This window comes from Babylonia areolata, chromosome 19, assembly GCF_041734735.1.
Source record: "Babylonia areolata isolate BAREFJ2019XMU chromosome 19, ASM4173473v1, whole genome shotgun sequence".
Taxonomy (NCBI): Eukaryota; Metazoa; Mollusca; class Gastropoda; order Neogastropoda; family Buccinidae; genus Babylonia; species Babylonia areolata.
In genome coordinates this window covers 38,635,889-38,654,109 of record NC_134894.1, presented here as the reverse complement: position 1 = coordinate 38,654,109, position 18,221 = coordinate 38,635,889, and the positions used below count along the sequence as shown (strand labels likewise).

The window sequence follows — 18,221 nt, the reverse complement described above, 5'->3', positions numbered from 1 at the left end:
TTTACTGGTGAGAGTCTCAGCGATATCATCAGTTGAGAAAATAGTAGTAGTAGTAGTAGTAGTAGTAGTATAGTAGTAGTAGTAGTTTTTGCCGTGTTTACCGTGACCGTAAATACCAGTGACTGAGAAGAGATCGGCCGGTCTCAGTCTCATTACATGCATCGGAGGGATGAAAATATGGTAGAATGAGACCTATTATTAAGCTGAGCGTGTACAAAGTATTTTGAATCATGCTGTGTTCTAACTGTCGTATATTCATAATTTTGTCATTTGGGATAACTTTTTTTTATTTTATTTTTTTTAGGCTGAGCTAATTGGCACAGAAGCAAAATTTGACTAGGGCACAAAGTATCTCCCCGAGTGACATTGTTATGGTCAGCGGGCTTTTCAACAGGGGTGGCGGGAAGGGTAGACATGTCGGGCTAGGCATCTTGTGGGGTTGTTTTATATGTGGTTTTTTTTTTGTTTCTTTGTGCAGTTGAGGGACTAGTTAATTTATATTGCAGCATTTGGGTTGCATGGAGTGTATAAAAACGTGAAGATTTACATCCTTGAACGGCGGACAACTGCGAACACCACAGCACCATGAAAAAGAGCAAACGATTGTTGACGCCAACAGATAGCAAAATCAAAGGTAACAAAACTAACATTGATTCCAATTTTCCCCAAAAATGAAACTTCATGCTGTTACTTAGCGTAAATTAGATTTTACATTCTCGTGGTATTGATCATCTCCTATTTATTATTATTATTATACAAGTTTTTCGCAACTCTGATGGCCCAGAGTTGATGCCCCATTACTCTGCTGGCTTTGGAGTTGTCACCTCCCCAAGAAGACTGGACTGCGCAGTTTAACATTTTCTTTCACTCTAGTGTTTCAGGCGTATACAATCAAAAGTGTTCATAACCGTGCTGTCATTGTCGAAGTAAAACGAGCCGGTGCTACGTTCGAAGTAAAGCAGAGGCAGTTTGTCTGGATCTTTGTGAGCAGTTTTCACAATTTCACTCGGATGTATGTCAACATCCGAACATGAACCACGAATTATAACGAATGCTTTTCAGTTATGTGAGAACTGATTTAATCAGTTCAGACACTTTTGTTCAGCCCCATTTGGATATATATTCTTTGTGTGCACATGTGTACATTGATAAATTCTTTCAGTTGGACTGGGCCATTTGGTGAAACACCAAACCGGGAAAGTTCTGTGAGAGTGGGATTGGAGAAAAGTCAAGCGTCAGCATTTTAAAAGAGCACAAAGATTTATCAGTGCTGTTGAATGCCATTTTTCATCATTTTTTTTTTTAATTTCCAAGTTTGACAACTGTTTCTCAGTGTAACTGTAACAGATACAACAATGACTCTTAACAGAACAGTTAATCTCTATAAGTTTATGTCATAATCATGATAATGCATTTCACACTTCACCCCCTTTTTCTCTTTTCTTTTTTTTAATCCATTATGCAGATTATGGTCTTGATTTTACTATGAAAATGATATTTTGGTATTGTGTTGGCATTCCAGTTTGAGAATAAACGGCACAACATACAGGACAGTAACTAGGACAGCTGAGAAAAGAGTAATCACTGAAATGTCTGAAGTTTTTAAAACTTTTTTTCCAGTTATATAAATCATCTCACAAATGATCAATCATTCCATATGTACAACTACAAGAGAATGTGGGAGTCTATGGACATGGAACAATCTGACAAAGAAGAGTTTGGCAAGTGTTTTGTTTGAATAAGATATTAAATTAATTAAGTATTTTATGGAATCAGATGTTAAGCCACTGGCAAAGTTTTAAAATTGTAACATTATTATGGTATCCCAGTATAATTTAAAGATATATGTTAATAATTTGTTATATCTTTAACAATAGTAGTGCTGTTATTCATGTATTCTAATCTCAGTACTTTAGTAGTAGTAAGTACCAAAGACACTATGTGCATTATTCATTTTGCTAAAGTCTTTAGTTGTACTGTAGAAGAGGTTGAAGAATTATAACCATCAGACTGTAGTTGAAGAGTTGTGTGAAAGGTGATGGGGTCTATAGCTAGTGCAGGAATCTGGAATGTTATTAACTCGGGTGAGTGTGTGTGTGTGTGAAAGACAGTGATGAATCAGTTCCTGGCTGGCAACACTACATCAAAGATAATTCAACTTTTTCAAGCCTGTCTGGTTCCAGCAGACTCAGTGAATTGTAGACCCCAGCATTAAGTTTGGTTCCTGAAGAGCATGATGAACACCTGAATGAAAAGCTATAAAGAAAGATGTTTAAGCATTTAATTTTATGTGTTATTTCTGTCAGTTTTGTCGTATTATGTTGCTGTCTCGGCCATGCGTCGTTAGGTTGCCTTGGAGTCAGTCACTATCGCGGGCTAAATACAGACATCTATTTGCTGACTGGCTAATAATGTAAACCATTATTCTACATCCCTCCTTTTCAAGTTTGTAAAAAAAATAACTAGATTTAGGTCTACAAGTCCTGTTCGATCAGTGTATCTGCATCTGAATGGTAAACTAATAAATTCAACGTCAACTTTGTTCAACACCAATATTTAAACTGAAACTAATATCATAACCAGTGTGCACTGTCAGAGATCTAGAATATCTCGAGGTTTCACACGTCTTCCTGATTTTGTACGAGTGGCCAGTTCAGTTTGTTCTCTCATTTCACAACCTCGTGGATTTGTTGTCAGTAGTGGCCCAGGTTCTGGTTCAGGTTCTGGTTCTGGTTCTTCTGGAACTGTTGACGTAGTAACAGCTTCTTCTGGTTCTTTGTATGCCTCGTATCGTCTTCGTAAGTGCCATCTGTTCCTCCTTTGCTGACCGGTACGGGTTTTTAGAGTGTACGAGGATGATGTTGGTTTGTTGACTACGATTGCTTCTTCATCTCTAGGAGTTTTCATCCACACCTTCTCTTCTTTCTCCAGGGGTTTCAGTGACTTTGTTCTGTGATGACGGTCAAAGTTCTTTTTCTGTTTTTGTTTAATGCGAGCATCAATTTCCTGGAACTTTTGAAAGTTTCTGTTGACTGGAAGGTGATGACTTGGCATGCAGGGGATTTTCGCTCTCAGCTTTCTTCCCATCATGAGTTCAGCTGGACTCAGTCCATGTCGTAGAGGTGTAGCTCTGTAGTTCAGAAGAGCAATGTTTGGATCTTCAGCTTTCTTCTACAAGTTCTTCACAGTTTGTACTGCTCTCTCTGCCTCGCCATTTCCTTGAGGATGAAGAGGGCTGCTTGTCAGATGGGTGAAACCATACTTTTCTGCAAATTTGGCAAAGTCTCTGGAACTGAACTGAGGTCCATTGTCTGAGACAACAGTTTCTGGAATGCCTTGTCTTCTGAAGATGGCTTTGCAGTGTGAAATCACTGAGACTGATGTGGTTGTTGGCAGGTGAGATATTTCTATCCATCTTGAGAAATAGTCAACTATCAGCAGATATTTTCGACCTTTGTACTCAAGCAGATCCATTCCCACACGTTGCCAAGGATAGTCAGGGGTTTTTGTTGGTTTGAGTGGTTCGGGATGATGAACTTGTTCCTTTTCACAGATGCTGCAGCTGGAGATTTTCTCTTCAATTTGTTTTGAGAGGCCTGGCCACCAAACACATTGTCTAGCCAGCGCCCTACATTTCACTGTACCTTGATGCCCTTCGTGAGTATTTTGCAGAACTTCCATTTGCAGGTCTGTTGGAACGACAATGCGGCTCTGAAACAGCAGCAATCCCTCCTGCACTGAGAGATTTTGACGGACAAGCCAGTACTGTTTCAACTGAGGATCTCATCGTGCTGTTTCAGGCCCTGTGTCAGTCTTGCAGAAATTTGAGACTTGACTGCAGACTTTATCTTTCAGTTGTTTGATGCAAATCTTCTCTCAGAGTTTGTTACTGACAGGAAGACACTCAACTAGACATTTGATGAACTGATTCGTCTCATCTTCCATCTCATGATCCTGTTGAGCTGGAACACTTCCAGTGAGACAGTGTGTCAGCGATCACGATGTTCTTTCCTGATGTGTGTTCAACATTAAAGAAGAAGTGTAGCAGTCTCATCCTGAAGCGTTGGATCCTTGGTGTCAATTCATTCAAGTTCTTCTTAAGTAAGGCTAGCAGAGGTTTGTGGTCGGTTTCTACGGTGAACTTTTTCAGTCCAGTCAAGAAATCCGCAAACTTCTCGCAACAAACACCAAGTTGATGTGCAGTTTTGCTGCAAAACTAAGCAAAACCATAAGAACATTATCATGATTATGGTAATTTGTATACTGTTCTTTATTCAGTGTCTTCAACTTCTGTGATTTGGACATGTTTTATTATCATTATTATTTTATATTTTTCATTTTATTTGCTGGTACTTTTCATGTAATAAACTGAATGGATGCTGGTTGTGCAGCTGTACCATCAACAAGCAGTGGGCTGAAAAAGGATGGGGGTAAAAGTCAGCAGAAGCTGGCTGGTAAAGTCATCTTTTTGGACGTCAAGGATGAGGCCCGTGCACGTACCATTCAACTCAAACTTAAGAAATTGAATGCTGTGAGTGAAAAAAATTTTATTTGAAACATGTCTCTGAAGAAAAAAGCTGTGTACAAACTAGAATAAGTGAGAACTTTTAAAAATAGAAGAAAAATAAGTATTGAGCTATTATTGCCACAAATTTGGATAGTTTCTCTTGTTTACTTTGTTTAATATTGAAGGTCATACTTTTTTTTTTTCAATTTAGGTATTTTGGAATTAATTTATTATTTGTCTCCAGTTCTTGATAGTATAAGTAATTGTTTATTAATCTTAAATTCATCTTTCATTTTATATACCTTTTACTTCATTTGCTTATTAGTGCATACTTGAAATTAAAAAAAGATTTTGCCTTCAGTTCTTGATAGTATAAGTACTTGTTTATTAATCTTAAATTCATCTTTTGTTTTATATACCTTTTAGTACTTTATTTGTTAAGTCAATAAGTGCATACTTGAAAATAGAAAAAGATAGTGCTTTGTGATTGCACCCAGGTTTTAACAGTTTGTTCATTTTATATATTTACATATATATGATTTACTTTAAAAAACCTTGATGATTATGCCAGTCTTGGATATTTTTGTTACTGATCCATTTCCTATTTTATTTCCAACAAGTGTACTGAAACTTGAACATCTTTCTTATTTGTAGATTGATTGTGTATTTGAGATTTGATCTTACAACTTTGTGTTTTAGAATTGTTTTCCAAAATATAGAAAAAAAAGGTTTTACTAAAAAAAAAAATTAAATTTTTTTTTTTTTTTAAAGGAAAAACAAATCTTTATTACTAAAATTTACTTTGTTTAGCTTTGGCCACTTCCTTTCATTAGAATGTTTAATATAAGCAATTAAATAAGTAAATCATTTACTATTTTACTGACTTTGGCAAATGTCATGAAAACATTGCAAAAATTGGCTCAAGGTTCATTTATATTTTCCACTGAAATAAGACAGTTTTCTAAAAAATGTAATGAAAAAAATGTCTACAGGTGATTGAGACATTCCTGTCGAAAGATGTGCACTACGTTGTGTCTTCCTCGGACTCATGTAAGTCCAAGTCCCAGACGCGCTGTCAGGGGCATGCGAGTCCAGCCTTGTCCAATACACCCAGTCCTTTCCACTTCACACCCTCTGCCACGCCATCCCCCACCTACCGCAATGCTCAAGGAAAGCTGGTTCCGGTGAGAACTGTTTGCTTGTGTGTGTGTGTTCGTCACTTTTTGTGAATAAATTTGATATTACACACGGGAGAGATTTGAGAGAGAAGGAAAGTCAGCAAGAGAAAGGGGAGAACCTGATGTTAACCTTTTTCGGAGAACGCATTAAAATCAATAAATAAATGGATTTTTTTGTTGTTGTTGTTGTAAAGATGGCTGTCTTGGCACAACAAAATCTGAGAGCTGAAAATATATCCATAAATGAAATGATGTACTTGCATGTAATACTATCAGTATCAGTCTTTTCAAATAAAATATTATATGCTGTTTGTACCAGCGTATGATTTGGTTCTGTCAAATATATCTGCATTTTTGTGTTGTCATGTTTCCATTGCTTTGCTTTTAAATTAATAATTGTTAATGTGATGTACCAAAACAACAATACGTTTGTAAATTTTTCACAATGTTGCTTTGCTTAAACAGTTGTCCAGAGGACAGGCTATGGCACAGATGGCTCGTGCTCGTAACCGCAGCCCCAGTGTAAGTATCTACATTCGTGGATATTATAAGTTAGTGATTGCTATTAATGCAGACACAGTTATTTCCACATCATGGATGTGGTGAAAACATCAGCATGAAAATGACACTTTTCTGTCTCTTTCTTCTGCCTAGATTATGAATACAGAGAGGTCCTTGTAAATCTGGACTGTTGATTTTGCTCTTTTTATTTCATGAACTAAGCTCTGAGGTGGATGAGAGGGGTGGTGTAAATGTTACACAGATGTTCAGAAAGCTGACATTAATGTTACTACTTAATAATGTAAAATGTTTGCTTGCTTGCTTTGGGGTCCTTTTTAAAAACAACTTTAAATGAAAACTATACTGAACTGAATTAATTGTAATTTGTATGCTCCATGACAAAACCATCTGCAAGGTCAGCTTGTTTGGTAAAACCTGAGGTCTCTTCTGTTGGTTTGTGGGACTTTGATAATAAATGTTTTGGCCTTATTGTTTTTTGGAATATGGATTGTAAAAGATTTTGGTGTCCTTCATTATTTTATTTTTTAAGATTTGATTGAGAATATGGACGGTAAAAGATCTTACGAATTTGATGTAACGTTTGATAACTTATATCGCCAATCCTTACCTCATGAAATCTGAACAAGTTACTTTTGCCTGTTTCCAGCCTAGCAGTGTCATCGCAAGTGCAGGGAAACTTGGGATCAAGGTCATTTATGTAGATGGTGAGTGAAAGAGTACATCCGACTACTTTTGAAGACAACTGTTGACCTATCCTGTATAAACATGTTGGATTTGTGGCTTTGTCAGAGATACTTTAGCAGCAGTAGGTCGGTCAAAGATGATTATAGCAGTGGCAAGACTGAAGTTGTACAGTATTTTCCATGTTTGGACATGTGTATGATTTGAACTGATCATGAAATCTAAATTGTAGATTTGATTATTCATTGTATTATTTTCAAATTGTCAGATTCTTAGGGTTTCTTTTTTGTGAACTTTTTCTGTTCCCCTGCCTGGCCTTCCATTGCTGAGTTTGTAGATGAACAAAGACCATATGGACACACACAGAGGAACAGAATCATGCATGCATATATACCATAGCCACACACATGAATACCATCATGTACTCACAAATATGTGTGCACACATATCCATCATCACATTCATGCATACATGCACACACAAGCATCAGTTAAGCACACAAGCATGCATACTGGAGGTGATTGGAAGCAAGTGTGTATGTATATGTTGCAGCGGCAGAAAGATGGCTGGACAGAGAGCTAAAAAGATATGGTTTGACGATCTCAGAAGAATCTTCTTCACCACAGGTAAAGTCAAACGCTACTGAACATTTCCTCCTGTGGTAAATGGAAGATACAAGTGTAAACATTTGTGCCAAAGCCAGTCTGATCTTTAGCTTTTTTATGAAAATTGTAAGATGATCCTTTGCTTTGCGTAAGATTCAACTGAAAGCAGTTAAAATAAAAGCTTTTTTTTTGGGGGGGGGGATCTACATGTATGCATTTCTGAGTAAACGTTTCTGTTCTGGCAATGTGAACTTCTCTGTTCTGAGTAAACTTCCCAGTTCTGTCTGTCCATCTCTGTTGCTTGCTCTCGCCCATCTGTCTCTCTATTCTCCCATTTTCTTGGACTGTATCTCCATTGAGTGTATGCATGTTCTCAGGCCAGCAGAAACTTGGTTTTCCTGGGTTACAGTTAAGAATGTAGTGTTGGTCATGCTTGACAATATGGGCTTCAGAAGTAATGGTTTTGTTTTGATTCAGTGTTCCAGATGAAGATAAAAAATATTCATTTTTATTTTTCCTGATTCCAGGATACCCTAGTGAAGAGACCAAACAGCCTCTCAAAAAGTGAGTTTTGTTTGTATTTATGGCGAATGCATTAGCTTGAATTTAATCATTGGTATAACTTTAATATTGTGAATTCTCTTTGATTTTTGTGTGTGTGCAGAATTGATTTTTTTTTTCAAGTCTTTTTGCTGTTCACTTTAAATGGGAAAGTCAGTTCTAAAGGTGTCTGAAATATTGTCTGCGCATGTCTTTATCACTGTGCTCTTCATAACACCGGCAAAACCTGGACACAAGAGCACACACACAGAACACACATTTTCATACACTCCTAGAGTCATAACCTAGCCAGGCTGTGGTAAAGAGGTGCAGAACTAGTAGAATTCATGAAAGATACAAATGAATACAGACAGCTGTTTGTCCCTGGTAAAATTGAGCAGAAAAGTCAACTTAAGTTGTAAAATAAATGAACTTTATGAACAAAAAGAAAAAAGGGGGGGCGGAATGGGTACATGCTGCACTGTGGTAACAGACGCATTCTCCCTAGGTAGAGCAGCCTGAAATTCACTGTGAAAATCCATTGTGACAAAAACAAAAAACACCCTGACCAGTCAGCCAAAATAAACCTAAACAATGCAAGATCTCTTCACAGCCCGGCAGCTTCTGGAACCGTTCCTGAAGGTGGAGTCCACCACGAAACAGTACCGGCCCCAGCACAAGGAGCTGACCACCTGGCCACACATCAACCTCAAGACCCCCTCTGCCACCTGTCCCTTTGATGGCATCGGCGTCACCCCAACCCATCGATCCAAGGGTGCCGGCAAGGAAGCAGCAGCATCGGCAGGGCATGCACTGACTCCAAGCACTCAGTCCAATGCTACGCAGAGACGGTTAGGGGTTTGGATTGTTTGGGGGGGGGTGTGGGGGGGGGGGGTAACGGATTTTCTCCGTAGGGGGCATGTCGGATGTCTGTTATTGGTGTTGCCACATTATGTTAGAAGTTTCCTTTCTGGTGATCTTGTTTTTGCTTCTATTTTCTTTTGTGTGTTTGCTGTGTTCTTTTGTCACTGTTTGCCTTACTGGTCTGATTATATATTATCTACAAAGTCTTACACTTTTTTGTCTTTTTGTGGGTTCTTGTCTTTCTGTGGGTTCTTTTTATCACTTTCTGCCTTACTGGTCTATCTGTGTGTTAACCACAGAATCTTACACTTTTTTTGTCTCTCATTGGGCTTGGTAAATAGGTTCTTCTCTTGGAATGTCAGGAAGTGCATCTGCACTTCTTTTTTTTTTTCTTTTTTTTTTTTCAAGTTTTGTAATTGATGAACTTTTCCTTAAAGAAAGATAATTTGTTATGCTGCAATATTTCTTTAATTTTGATATTTTGCATTGATAACAGTTTGTTTATCAACACTACATTTATGAAAACATGTTCATTGATATTATCCATGTGACATGTTTATTAAAACTATACATATCTGGTGACATGTTTGTTAACCCTGTGTATTTGTGTGTGTTAACCTTGTGTATTTATGTGTCTGCAGAAGCCTGGAAGCAGATGACACCTCTCGTTTGGTGGGAGTTCCCATTCTGACAGCAGGTGACTTGCGACGCCAGCAGGAGAAACGTAAACAAGAGCAGCGGCGCCGTGGCTACTGTGAATGCTGTCATACTAGATATGATGATATTGAAAAGGCAAGTGACTTGCTTTTGTGTTCACAGTACCTGTACAACCTTGAATCAGCTGCCTGTACTTTTGGGTGTATACATGAGGCATATGTATGCACATGTGTGCTAATGTTAAACTTATCTCTAGATTTTATGGTTTGGTGCTAAGGGTGTGGGAAGATATGTATCAAAGCATAAATCTCATGCACTTAGAATATCTGATTTGTCAAAAAGTATAATGATGAGCTACACGTTTTACACTAGTTTGCAAATACATGTTGTCACAGAATGAAATTCATTAGAACTTGTGTGTCCTCAGAATTCTTATGTATGATTGTCACAGAATGAAATTGATTAAACTTTTTCATTCTTTGTTTATGTTTTTTTCTTATACCAAATCTTTTTTGTGCAAACATGAAAAAAAAAGAAAATTAGTGGCCCCTTTTATAAGATGTGTTTGGGGCAAATCTGTTATTATTCAGTATGATGAATTACAGCACCTGAAGGAGCCTGGACATGTGGAGTTTGCAAGGGACAAAAACAACTATGAGGCTCTGGATGAACTGATGAGTCTTCTGCCTTCTGCTGGGGAATTCTTGCGCAACACACTTCTCCGTCACTGCTCAGAACAACAGGGTGATAAACCGTCTGCCTCTGCCAGGTATGCATCATCGTGCTTAGCATAAATTTGGATTTCATCTCCCCCCTCAGTCTTCTCTCTCAGTCACTGTCTCTCTCACACAGTGGGATTAAGATCATGATTTAGTTTTGAGTTGATCAAAAGTACACTGGAACCTATCTCTTTACATTTTGATTGACATACAGTGAACAAATCGCAACAGATCATCTGTAATTCATGTCACATTTTATGCATTATTGAACTTTAAACAGGAGGTCTCTTGCAAAATATTTGAAGATTCAGTTATGGCAGGTGTACTTACATGACAAAGACGGGCAGTGTAGATTATTTTATCAAAATGCCTCTTTCACTGATAAGAAACATTTATTTTATTTGGAAGGCTTTGCTGGGAGCTTTGAAACCATTGTTGATATTTTTGATAAAACAAAAAACAATCTGAAAAAAGATGGGATGGGAGGCGTTGCATTGACCAGGATTGTGTGTGTGATCAGTGATGCTGTGTCATTGCAGTGACCAGGATTGTGTGTGTGTTCAGTGATGTTCTGTTGTTGCAGTGACCAGGATTGTGTGTGTGATCAGTGATGCTGTGTCGTGGCAGCGACCAGGATTGTGTGTGTGTTCAGTGATGCTGTGTCGTTGCAGTGACCAGGATTGTGTGTGTGATCAGTGATGCTCTGTTGTTGCAGTGACCAGGATTGTGTGTGTGATCAGTGATGCTGTGTTGTTGCAGTGACCAGGATTGTGTGTGTGATCAGTGATGCTGTGTCGTTGCAGTGACCAGGATTATGTGTGTGATCAGTGATGCTCTGTTGTTGCAGTGACCAGGATTGTGTGTGTGATCAGTGATGCTCTGTTGTTGCAGTGACCAGGATGGGGAGTCCAGTGATGACCCGGTCCTCACAATCAGCAACTCCACGTCACCTGAGACGCCACATCCACACGTTCCTGACGCTCCTGCTGCTCCAGAGACAGGTCTGGAAGTGGCGGGCTACCAGACCCCAACCTACACCCCACAGTACCCTGTTGGCTACAGTGTTTCCATCCTTGGCAGTTCTGCATCCAACCAAGACCAGCAAACTGTGGCAGGGGATCAGCAAATGTCCCAGGCTGCTGCCTCCAGCTGGGGAACAGATGCTGACCCAGAAAGCAGGACCAGAGACCAAGGTTTGCTTCCTGCTGTGGTGATTCGGCGGCCCGGTGCCAGAAGTGCGTACGGGTCGCCACGGGATAAATGGAGCCAAGGCCACAGTCCCTATCGGAGAGAGTCCCCTCAAACGCCAAAGAAGGTCAGGGAAAGGTCGATGGTTTTTGGAAACACATCCATCGGCTCCTTGCAGTCAGTGCCTGAAGATCAGAGCCTGGCAGCCAGGATGATGCCAGAGTACAGTGAAAGACAGGGGGGACAATCTGCAGAGCTGTCAGCGTCAAAGACTTCTTTCAAAGAGCATGCTTCTTTTGGAGCTCTCTCCCAAAGTGTTTCTGAGGAAGAGTTGCCTGCTTACTCTGCTCAGAAGTCTGCTGGCAGAGGCACACCAAAAACATCATTGCAGAGAGCATTCAGTTTGAAAAGGAAGAGAGGTTCACTGGAGGTGGAAGAGTCAGACAATGAAATGGTCAGTACAACTTCTAAACAGCCATCACAAGAAAGTGAATTTAGAGAAGACGAAAATGAGTCGGAGAAGTTCAGCCAAGCTGATCTCAAGAATCAAAATGATAGAAAGAAAAGAAGTTCACATAAGCGCGGTCATGAAAGTGGACACCAGAAATTACTTTCTTCTGAGAACAGGGAGCTGGAGAAAGTAAGTTTCGAGACTGAAGACAAAGAATTACAGGGAAAACATGATGACATAATTGAACCAGAGAAAGAAAATGAAGATCGTGTGTTGGAACCTGGTTTAAAAGGTGAGCTTGATACTCTCTCTCCCAGTCTCCCACGCTGTCCCAGAAAACAGCAGCAGCGCTTCCCTGGCAAACGGGACTCAGGACTTGATGGACCCATCCCAGGAGAAATACAGTTACCACAGAAACAAGAGCAGCAGACTCCAAAGAAGGCTGTTTCACGGCTTGTGATGGAAGAAGAGGAACTGGGTTCTTCCCCAGTCTACATGCCACAGGATGTGGCGAGTTCCACGCCCATGCTTGTGGTGGTGCGTAAGCTGCGAAGTACAAGGAGTGGTATTGTCCCTTTGCCTGAGGAAGACTGGCCTCCAGCTGCCAAGAGTTCCAGGCGCAGTCTGCTGACGGAGTATTCTCAGCCGGGTCCTTCCAACGCATCCTCTGCAGAGGGAGAAGTGTTGGGTTCTGTGGACATTGAGATATCAGCGTCCAGAGGTAGAAAGGATATGACCTCAAGAAATAACGAAAGTTTGTCTGGAACTAAAGGCAGCTCTACACTCAGAAAAAGAGAAGGGTCAGCGTCTGGAAATACAGAAAAGTCAGCATCTAGGATCGAAGAAAGCAAAGCAACAGGAAATGAAGAAACGTCGGCATCAGAAAGTAAGAAGTCTGTGTCAGGAAGTAAAGAAACAGTAGCACCTGGAAGTGAAGAAAGATCAGGGTTAAGAAGTAGAAGGTCTGCATCAGGCACTAAAGAAGCTTCAGTGTGGGGAAGTGAAGATAGGTCAGCATCATGCAGCAAGGAAAGGTCAGAGAAGAGAGAGACTTTGGCATCAGGAAGTAAAAGATCAGCATCACCAGTGTCCACAACGAATAAAGGAAGAACAACCAGACAACGATCAAACCCAAAGAGAACGTCCACACGACACAGTTCATCCAAAGAAACAACAAGGGAAGGCGGGATCTTCAACTCATTCAGCAAATCATCAGATTCCTGTTTCACGGACGATAGTTCCAGACAGTCAGCACACACATCTGCCTCAAACTATTCAGGACAGTCAGTGGACAGTGCTTGGAAAGACCCGGCTCCCACCCTTCGTGTGACACTGGTCAGGTGTCCTTACTCCCCACCAGAGCAGTCTTCCACTAAGAAAGTGAAACTGAACCGCAGCTGGCAGCTCCTGAGTGACAACAGCATGTCCCGACTCTTGAGGAGTGAGACCGAAGCTTCTTCTTTCGATGGATTCCATGGCGATGAAGCTTTGCCGTCCGATTTGACCTACGTCTCAGCGTCTGAAGTGGAGGTGACGGACAATGATGATCGTGAGTGGCTGATTGGCGAAGAGCCATCTGAAGCAAGTGATGCGGGGCAAGGCAAGGAGTTGCTGGGAGAGTTCATCCCCACGTTTTCTTCTCCAGCAAAGTCAGATTCGTCCTGGGACGATGCCTGTGATCTGTATGTCAGTCAGTCAGTGGAGCAGCAGCTGAAGAGCAGACAGCAGTGTCGCAGATCCCCTCGCAAAGCATTGGCGGGTCAGGGCAGGAAACGCAAGCACTCCAGCAGTGGTGTACACAATGGGAACAATGCGTCCAAGAAAAGAAAGCTGAAGAAAAAAGCAAAGGATAAACATGAGCCAGAACAAGATGGTATGCACACCCCAACTAAAAAAGACAGGAAAAATGGGAGCTTTTGTGATTCAAGAGCATTGATGCAAAGGAAGAACGGCAGCGTGTATGATTCAGAAGCATTGATGCACCTAGAAAAAAACATCCTCAGCGGCTATACCAGTCCTCGCAGGTGCCAGCCTTCAGTGTCATCCAGCCCCCTCAAAACATGGAATGGTGATGTCAGGGAACCTCTGCTTCAGAGTCCTAAGCGATCTCGCTCAAGCTTTTTGTCTGCTCAGCCCCCTCCACCTTTCAAGATCCAGTGACACAACAGTACAGTGGTTAAAGACAAGATGACCCGGAGTGAAATAACTGAGTGACCCCAGCTGTGAATTAACTTAGTGACCCCAGCAGTGAATTATCTTGGTGAACCAGCAGTGAATTATCTTGGTGACCCAGCAGTGAATTAACTTTATTTAGTAACCCAACTGTAAATTTACAAAGTGGCCCAGCAGTGAATTAACCGCTATGTCATGTATTATAACAATCATAGAGATGAGGGCCAGTTTGCATGATAATTTTTGCAGCGATAAGTTTGGGCTGCTCAGCTAAGAACGTTCCCAATCATATGGGATTCACTGTGGAGTTGGGAACATACTTAACAATGTGCAAACTTTGTGCTGCAAAAATGGCCTCATGCAACCCCCCCCCCCTCCCCCCCAGGTGTTTGTATACCCAATCATTGGATGTTATGCCCACCATCCCATCCTAACCCCCCACCCCCTTCTTTTTCATCTTTCTTTTCATGTTCACTTGCCATTTCCATGCATTATTCTCAGTGTTTGGAAAGAAATATTTCCAAGTTTGATATCACTAAGTGCAAAGGTTACATTATTTCTGTAAAAACCTTTTCTTTTTTTAAAATGAATTTTATACTGATAAATTTCAGTAGAGTATGATACTATTAGTTCCAAATTTTTGGTTGCCATTATCATTATTTTATCAAATATTTTTTTGCTAAGAACAAGGCAGCACACTGGCCTAATTACTGAATGCCCTTCCTATGCAGATGTAAGTTCAGGCACATGTGTATGTATGTATGTGTGGTGTGTGGCTGTGTGACACCTGGACCGTGGTAGTATTTTGTGATTTGGTGTCTATAGATCTTACGTGTCTGGTTGATGCCAGGATATTTTGTGGTAACACCACTTCACTGATGTAGAGTCTAAAACTAATAAGGAGTTCATGTCACAAGTGTCTTTATGTTGTCAGATCCATAAGCCTGTGAAGGCCATCTTTCTGTGGATATAATGACAGTCTTCTTTTTTTGTTTTGAACAAAGCCACAGGTATGCACATATTTGCTCAGTGTTAATGTTAAGGTGAAAAGACACAAACAAATGAAGTGAAATTTGCATGTGAATTCATGCGAAATTTACATGCAAAGAAAAATTAGCTGTCCATTTAATGAAAGCAAGCAATCCGTGTAAAAAATGAGGATTTTGAATGCAGTCCTGTTGGAAGAAGAGGTGTGAAGCAATGAGGCAGCATTGGAATTTTTGGTTTAGGTGAACAACACTTTTAAGATCAGGCAGCAGCAGGTTGCTTATAACAACCTGATCAAGGAGATTTATTTTGATGGATATCTTTCAGAAAATACATGAGGCTAGCAAGGGGGCAGAGAATGGACCTGGTAGAGAGGTATCTCATCAGACATTGCCTCAGCTGAGAAGGGATCTGCCAAAAGATTAGTAGAAATATTTTGCATGTGAAAGTCAGAAGTGTCGCTCCTTCAGGGAAAGAAAGTTTTGCAGTTGTTAATGCAAAATTTGGGTATATGACTTTACGCAATGACAAAAAAGGTCGATGCAATTTTTTTTCTTTCACTAGTTTCAGTGTGAAGTTCGCATGCAAATTTGTTCCGGCTTTTTATGTCTGTGGAATTTCAACTTTGCTGTCAGTAAGCAGTTTATTGGTGATATCCTGCTTAACAGCAGTACTGAGCACAGTGCAATGACTTGGGCCATGAAAGCTTTGACTTTGAGAGAAGTGTGAATGTGTGTGAGGAAGCAGAGTGGGGGCAACATCATGGGAAGGGCAGGGGAGACCAGACATAGTGATCAGTAGCAGGGCTTCTGATAATGCTCAAATACACATCCTGATGCTTTGAAAAGGGTGCCCTGCGTGTTCATCAAGTGAGTTCCTTGGGAGAAGGGTGAAAGAGCTTTAGTCTGATGCTAGGATCATCTGCATCAAAGAGTTGTTTCACTTCACTTCTGAGCCCAGAGATCATGAGTTATTATGATAGGCATGCCTGCCCTTGTTCGTGGGAAGTAGTGCATATTTGATTAGAAATAGAATGTGTAGTATAGAGTGACACACCAAAGGTTAGAATTATGGCAAGAGTTCCTGGGACCCTCAAGGTATAAATGAATCCAGACTTTTCAGACTGGCATACAGTGGCAGCACTTGTGTACATGTACATCTGATATCACAGGCAGATTATCAGGGCATTTATGAACTGATTCTTTTCTTGTTTGAGTTGAGCTTGCTGTTGATTTGTTCAGAATGACAGCATTTTTCCAGATTGTTGTTTGTAATTGTGTGTGTAAGAATGAGCAGCAATTTGCTGTTATTTTTGACAGTGATGAGTGTATTATTTTTAAAGTTTGTTTGAAAATGTGTGCAAATGGGCTGATTTGTTACTTGTACTGTTAGACCTTCACTTATTGTATTGCCAGCAAGATAGTTTAGAAAAATGTGTGTTGGTTTTTGTGAGGTTATTTTTTCAAAATTGTTCTTTGTGCACAGTGGATGGTGAACATGTTTAGTGTTGGTGTAAAATGTGACTGGACATGGTACAGCTGTTGTCTGAGAAATTTGTATTCTGTTCAGTACCATGTATGTGTGCTTTTTTGTTAGTGGTGTGTGTGATTCCTTTTACACATGTGAAATGCAACTGACTGTATTATGTTTAAGTGTTTTAAAACTAATTTGAAGTGTAATTGGTAATTTGAATGACAAATGGGAGTGCATCATACTTAAAGCACTGTTTTATTCAAATCTTTTCTCTCCATTTTCATTAAAAGTACAAAAACAGTGTTGATGGAGGTGTGAATAAGAAATACATATTTATGATTGTTTAATGTTTGTTTTATGTGAAAGAACAGCAAATTATGATTGTGGTCATTTGAAATCTTTAGGAGAACAATCAGTTTTGTTTAGTCTTCATTTTTTTCCTTTCTGTTTTGAACGTGGAAAAGATTAGGGAAATCTATGCTGCCCTTGTGTGTGTGTGTATGCTTGTCTTCAGTCTGCAGGTTAAACCACTGGAGAGAAGAAAAAAAAGAATATTTATTAACCATGACATACAGAATTTGAATATTTGTGACTGTTTCAGAGAAACCAGAGAAAAGTCACATCGATTCTAGTATCTTAAAGCATGGATGTCTTAACAGTGCTCCAAGTCTTCCAAGTTGCTTCTGACTTTCAAAACAAGTCACCCCAGAGACCCTATAATTATTGTGTCCATGTTCAGTTATTTCTAGCACTTTTTGTTTTTGTTTTGATAGTTAATTGCTTCTCAAACATTTTGACTGACAGAGATTCATTTGAGCTTCTGCTTCTGTTTTGGGTTGTAATTCCTACATGGACTGTATCTGCAACTGGGCTTTTACATGTTTTTACTTCACCACTGAAGCAACCATACTCATTTTCAGGGGTATGTATGCTGTGTGTCGTGTTTCATAACCTACGAAACATACATCAGGGGATCTGTAACGTGTTCTTTCTGCATGCATACATGGATGAGGGGATTAAGGCACTAGTAGGTCTGCACATCATATATTGACCTGGGAGATTTGAAAATCCATCTCCACCCTTAACTCACTAGATGCCCAATCCAGATACAAATGCAGGACGCTTGAGGTGGAAAGTCCAATGCTCAAACCATTCAACTGTTGCACCTGTTCAGTGTCATGCGTCAGGGATAATTTGATACAGAGCAATATCCTGATGCAGTTTTGGACCTGTTTTATGCAATCTTAAGTGAATGATTTTAATTTCAAAATCTTGAATGTTTTTCTTTCACATTGTCATCATTACTGGCATGGATTTAAGGCAATGGATTTGATGAGACTTGAACTGCCAATAGAGATGAACACATGTTGAATGTGACATAGGAAGAGAAATTGAAGGTGCATGTTAAATCAGAGTGTTTGTGAGCTGGAAGAAGATTTGTCTTCACTGTCTTGTTTGGATTGTGTCAGGTTGTTGTGATTTACAATTAAAGTTTAATCTGCATTGGCTTGTTTGTTGTTGGAAGTGGTATGTTGACTGCCTTAGACAAAACTATGGCACACAGATACATCATATACATCATACTACATGCCAGTGCCATCACCTTGGCATTGATCCTGTGTCTTGTACAAGTTTTCATCAAAATACCCTGACTGAGAAGCTGGTTCTTGTAAACAT

The 18,221-nt window shown here is 39.9% G+C and overlaps 1 protein-coding gene across 2 annotated transcripts; it reads left to right on the top strand.

The window, feature by feature from the left end:
- The first annotated feature begins 406 nt into the window (after positions 1–406).
- LOC143293682 (uncharacterized) lies at positions 407–18,041 on the top strand. Of its 2 annotated transcripts, none has more exons than XM_076604841.1 (11): positions 407–634; positions 4,392–4,531; positions 5,500–5,691; positions 6,151–6,207; positions 6,854–6,911; positions 7,441–7,514; positions 8,021–8,057; positions 8,647–8,884; positions 9,539–9,689; positions 10,160–10,323; positions 11,165–18,041. In XM_076604841.1, the coding sequence occupies exons 1-11, from the start codon at positions 586–588 to the stop codon at positions 14,070–14,072; spliced, it is 4,068 nt and encodes a 1,355-aa protein (XP_076460956.1). In that variant the 5' UTR covers positions 407–585; the 3' UTR covers positions 14,073–18,041. The 2 variants fall into 2 exon arrangements, with proteins under 2 accessions (XP_076460956.1, XP_076460955.1); XM_076604840.1 differs by having other exon boundaries at positions 8,635–8,884.
- The last annotated feature ends 180 nt before the right edge of the window (positions 18,042–18,221 follow it).

Excerpts from the sequence above, each read along its gene's own strand:
- LOC143293682 (XM_076604840.1), top strand. The coding sequence starts at position 586 with ATGAAAAAGAGCAAACGATTGTTGACGCCAACAGATAGCAAAATCAAA. Across the intron at positions 4,532-5,499 it reads AACTTAAGAAATTGAATGCT|GTGATTGAGACATTCCTGTC; the intron begins GTGAGTGAAAAA and ends AAATGTCTACAG. Across the intron at positions 6,208-6,853 it reads CTCGTAACCGCAGCCCCAGT|CCTAGCAGTGTCATCGCAAG; the intron begins GTAAGTATCTAC and ends GCCTGTTTCCAG.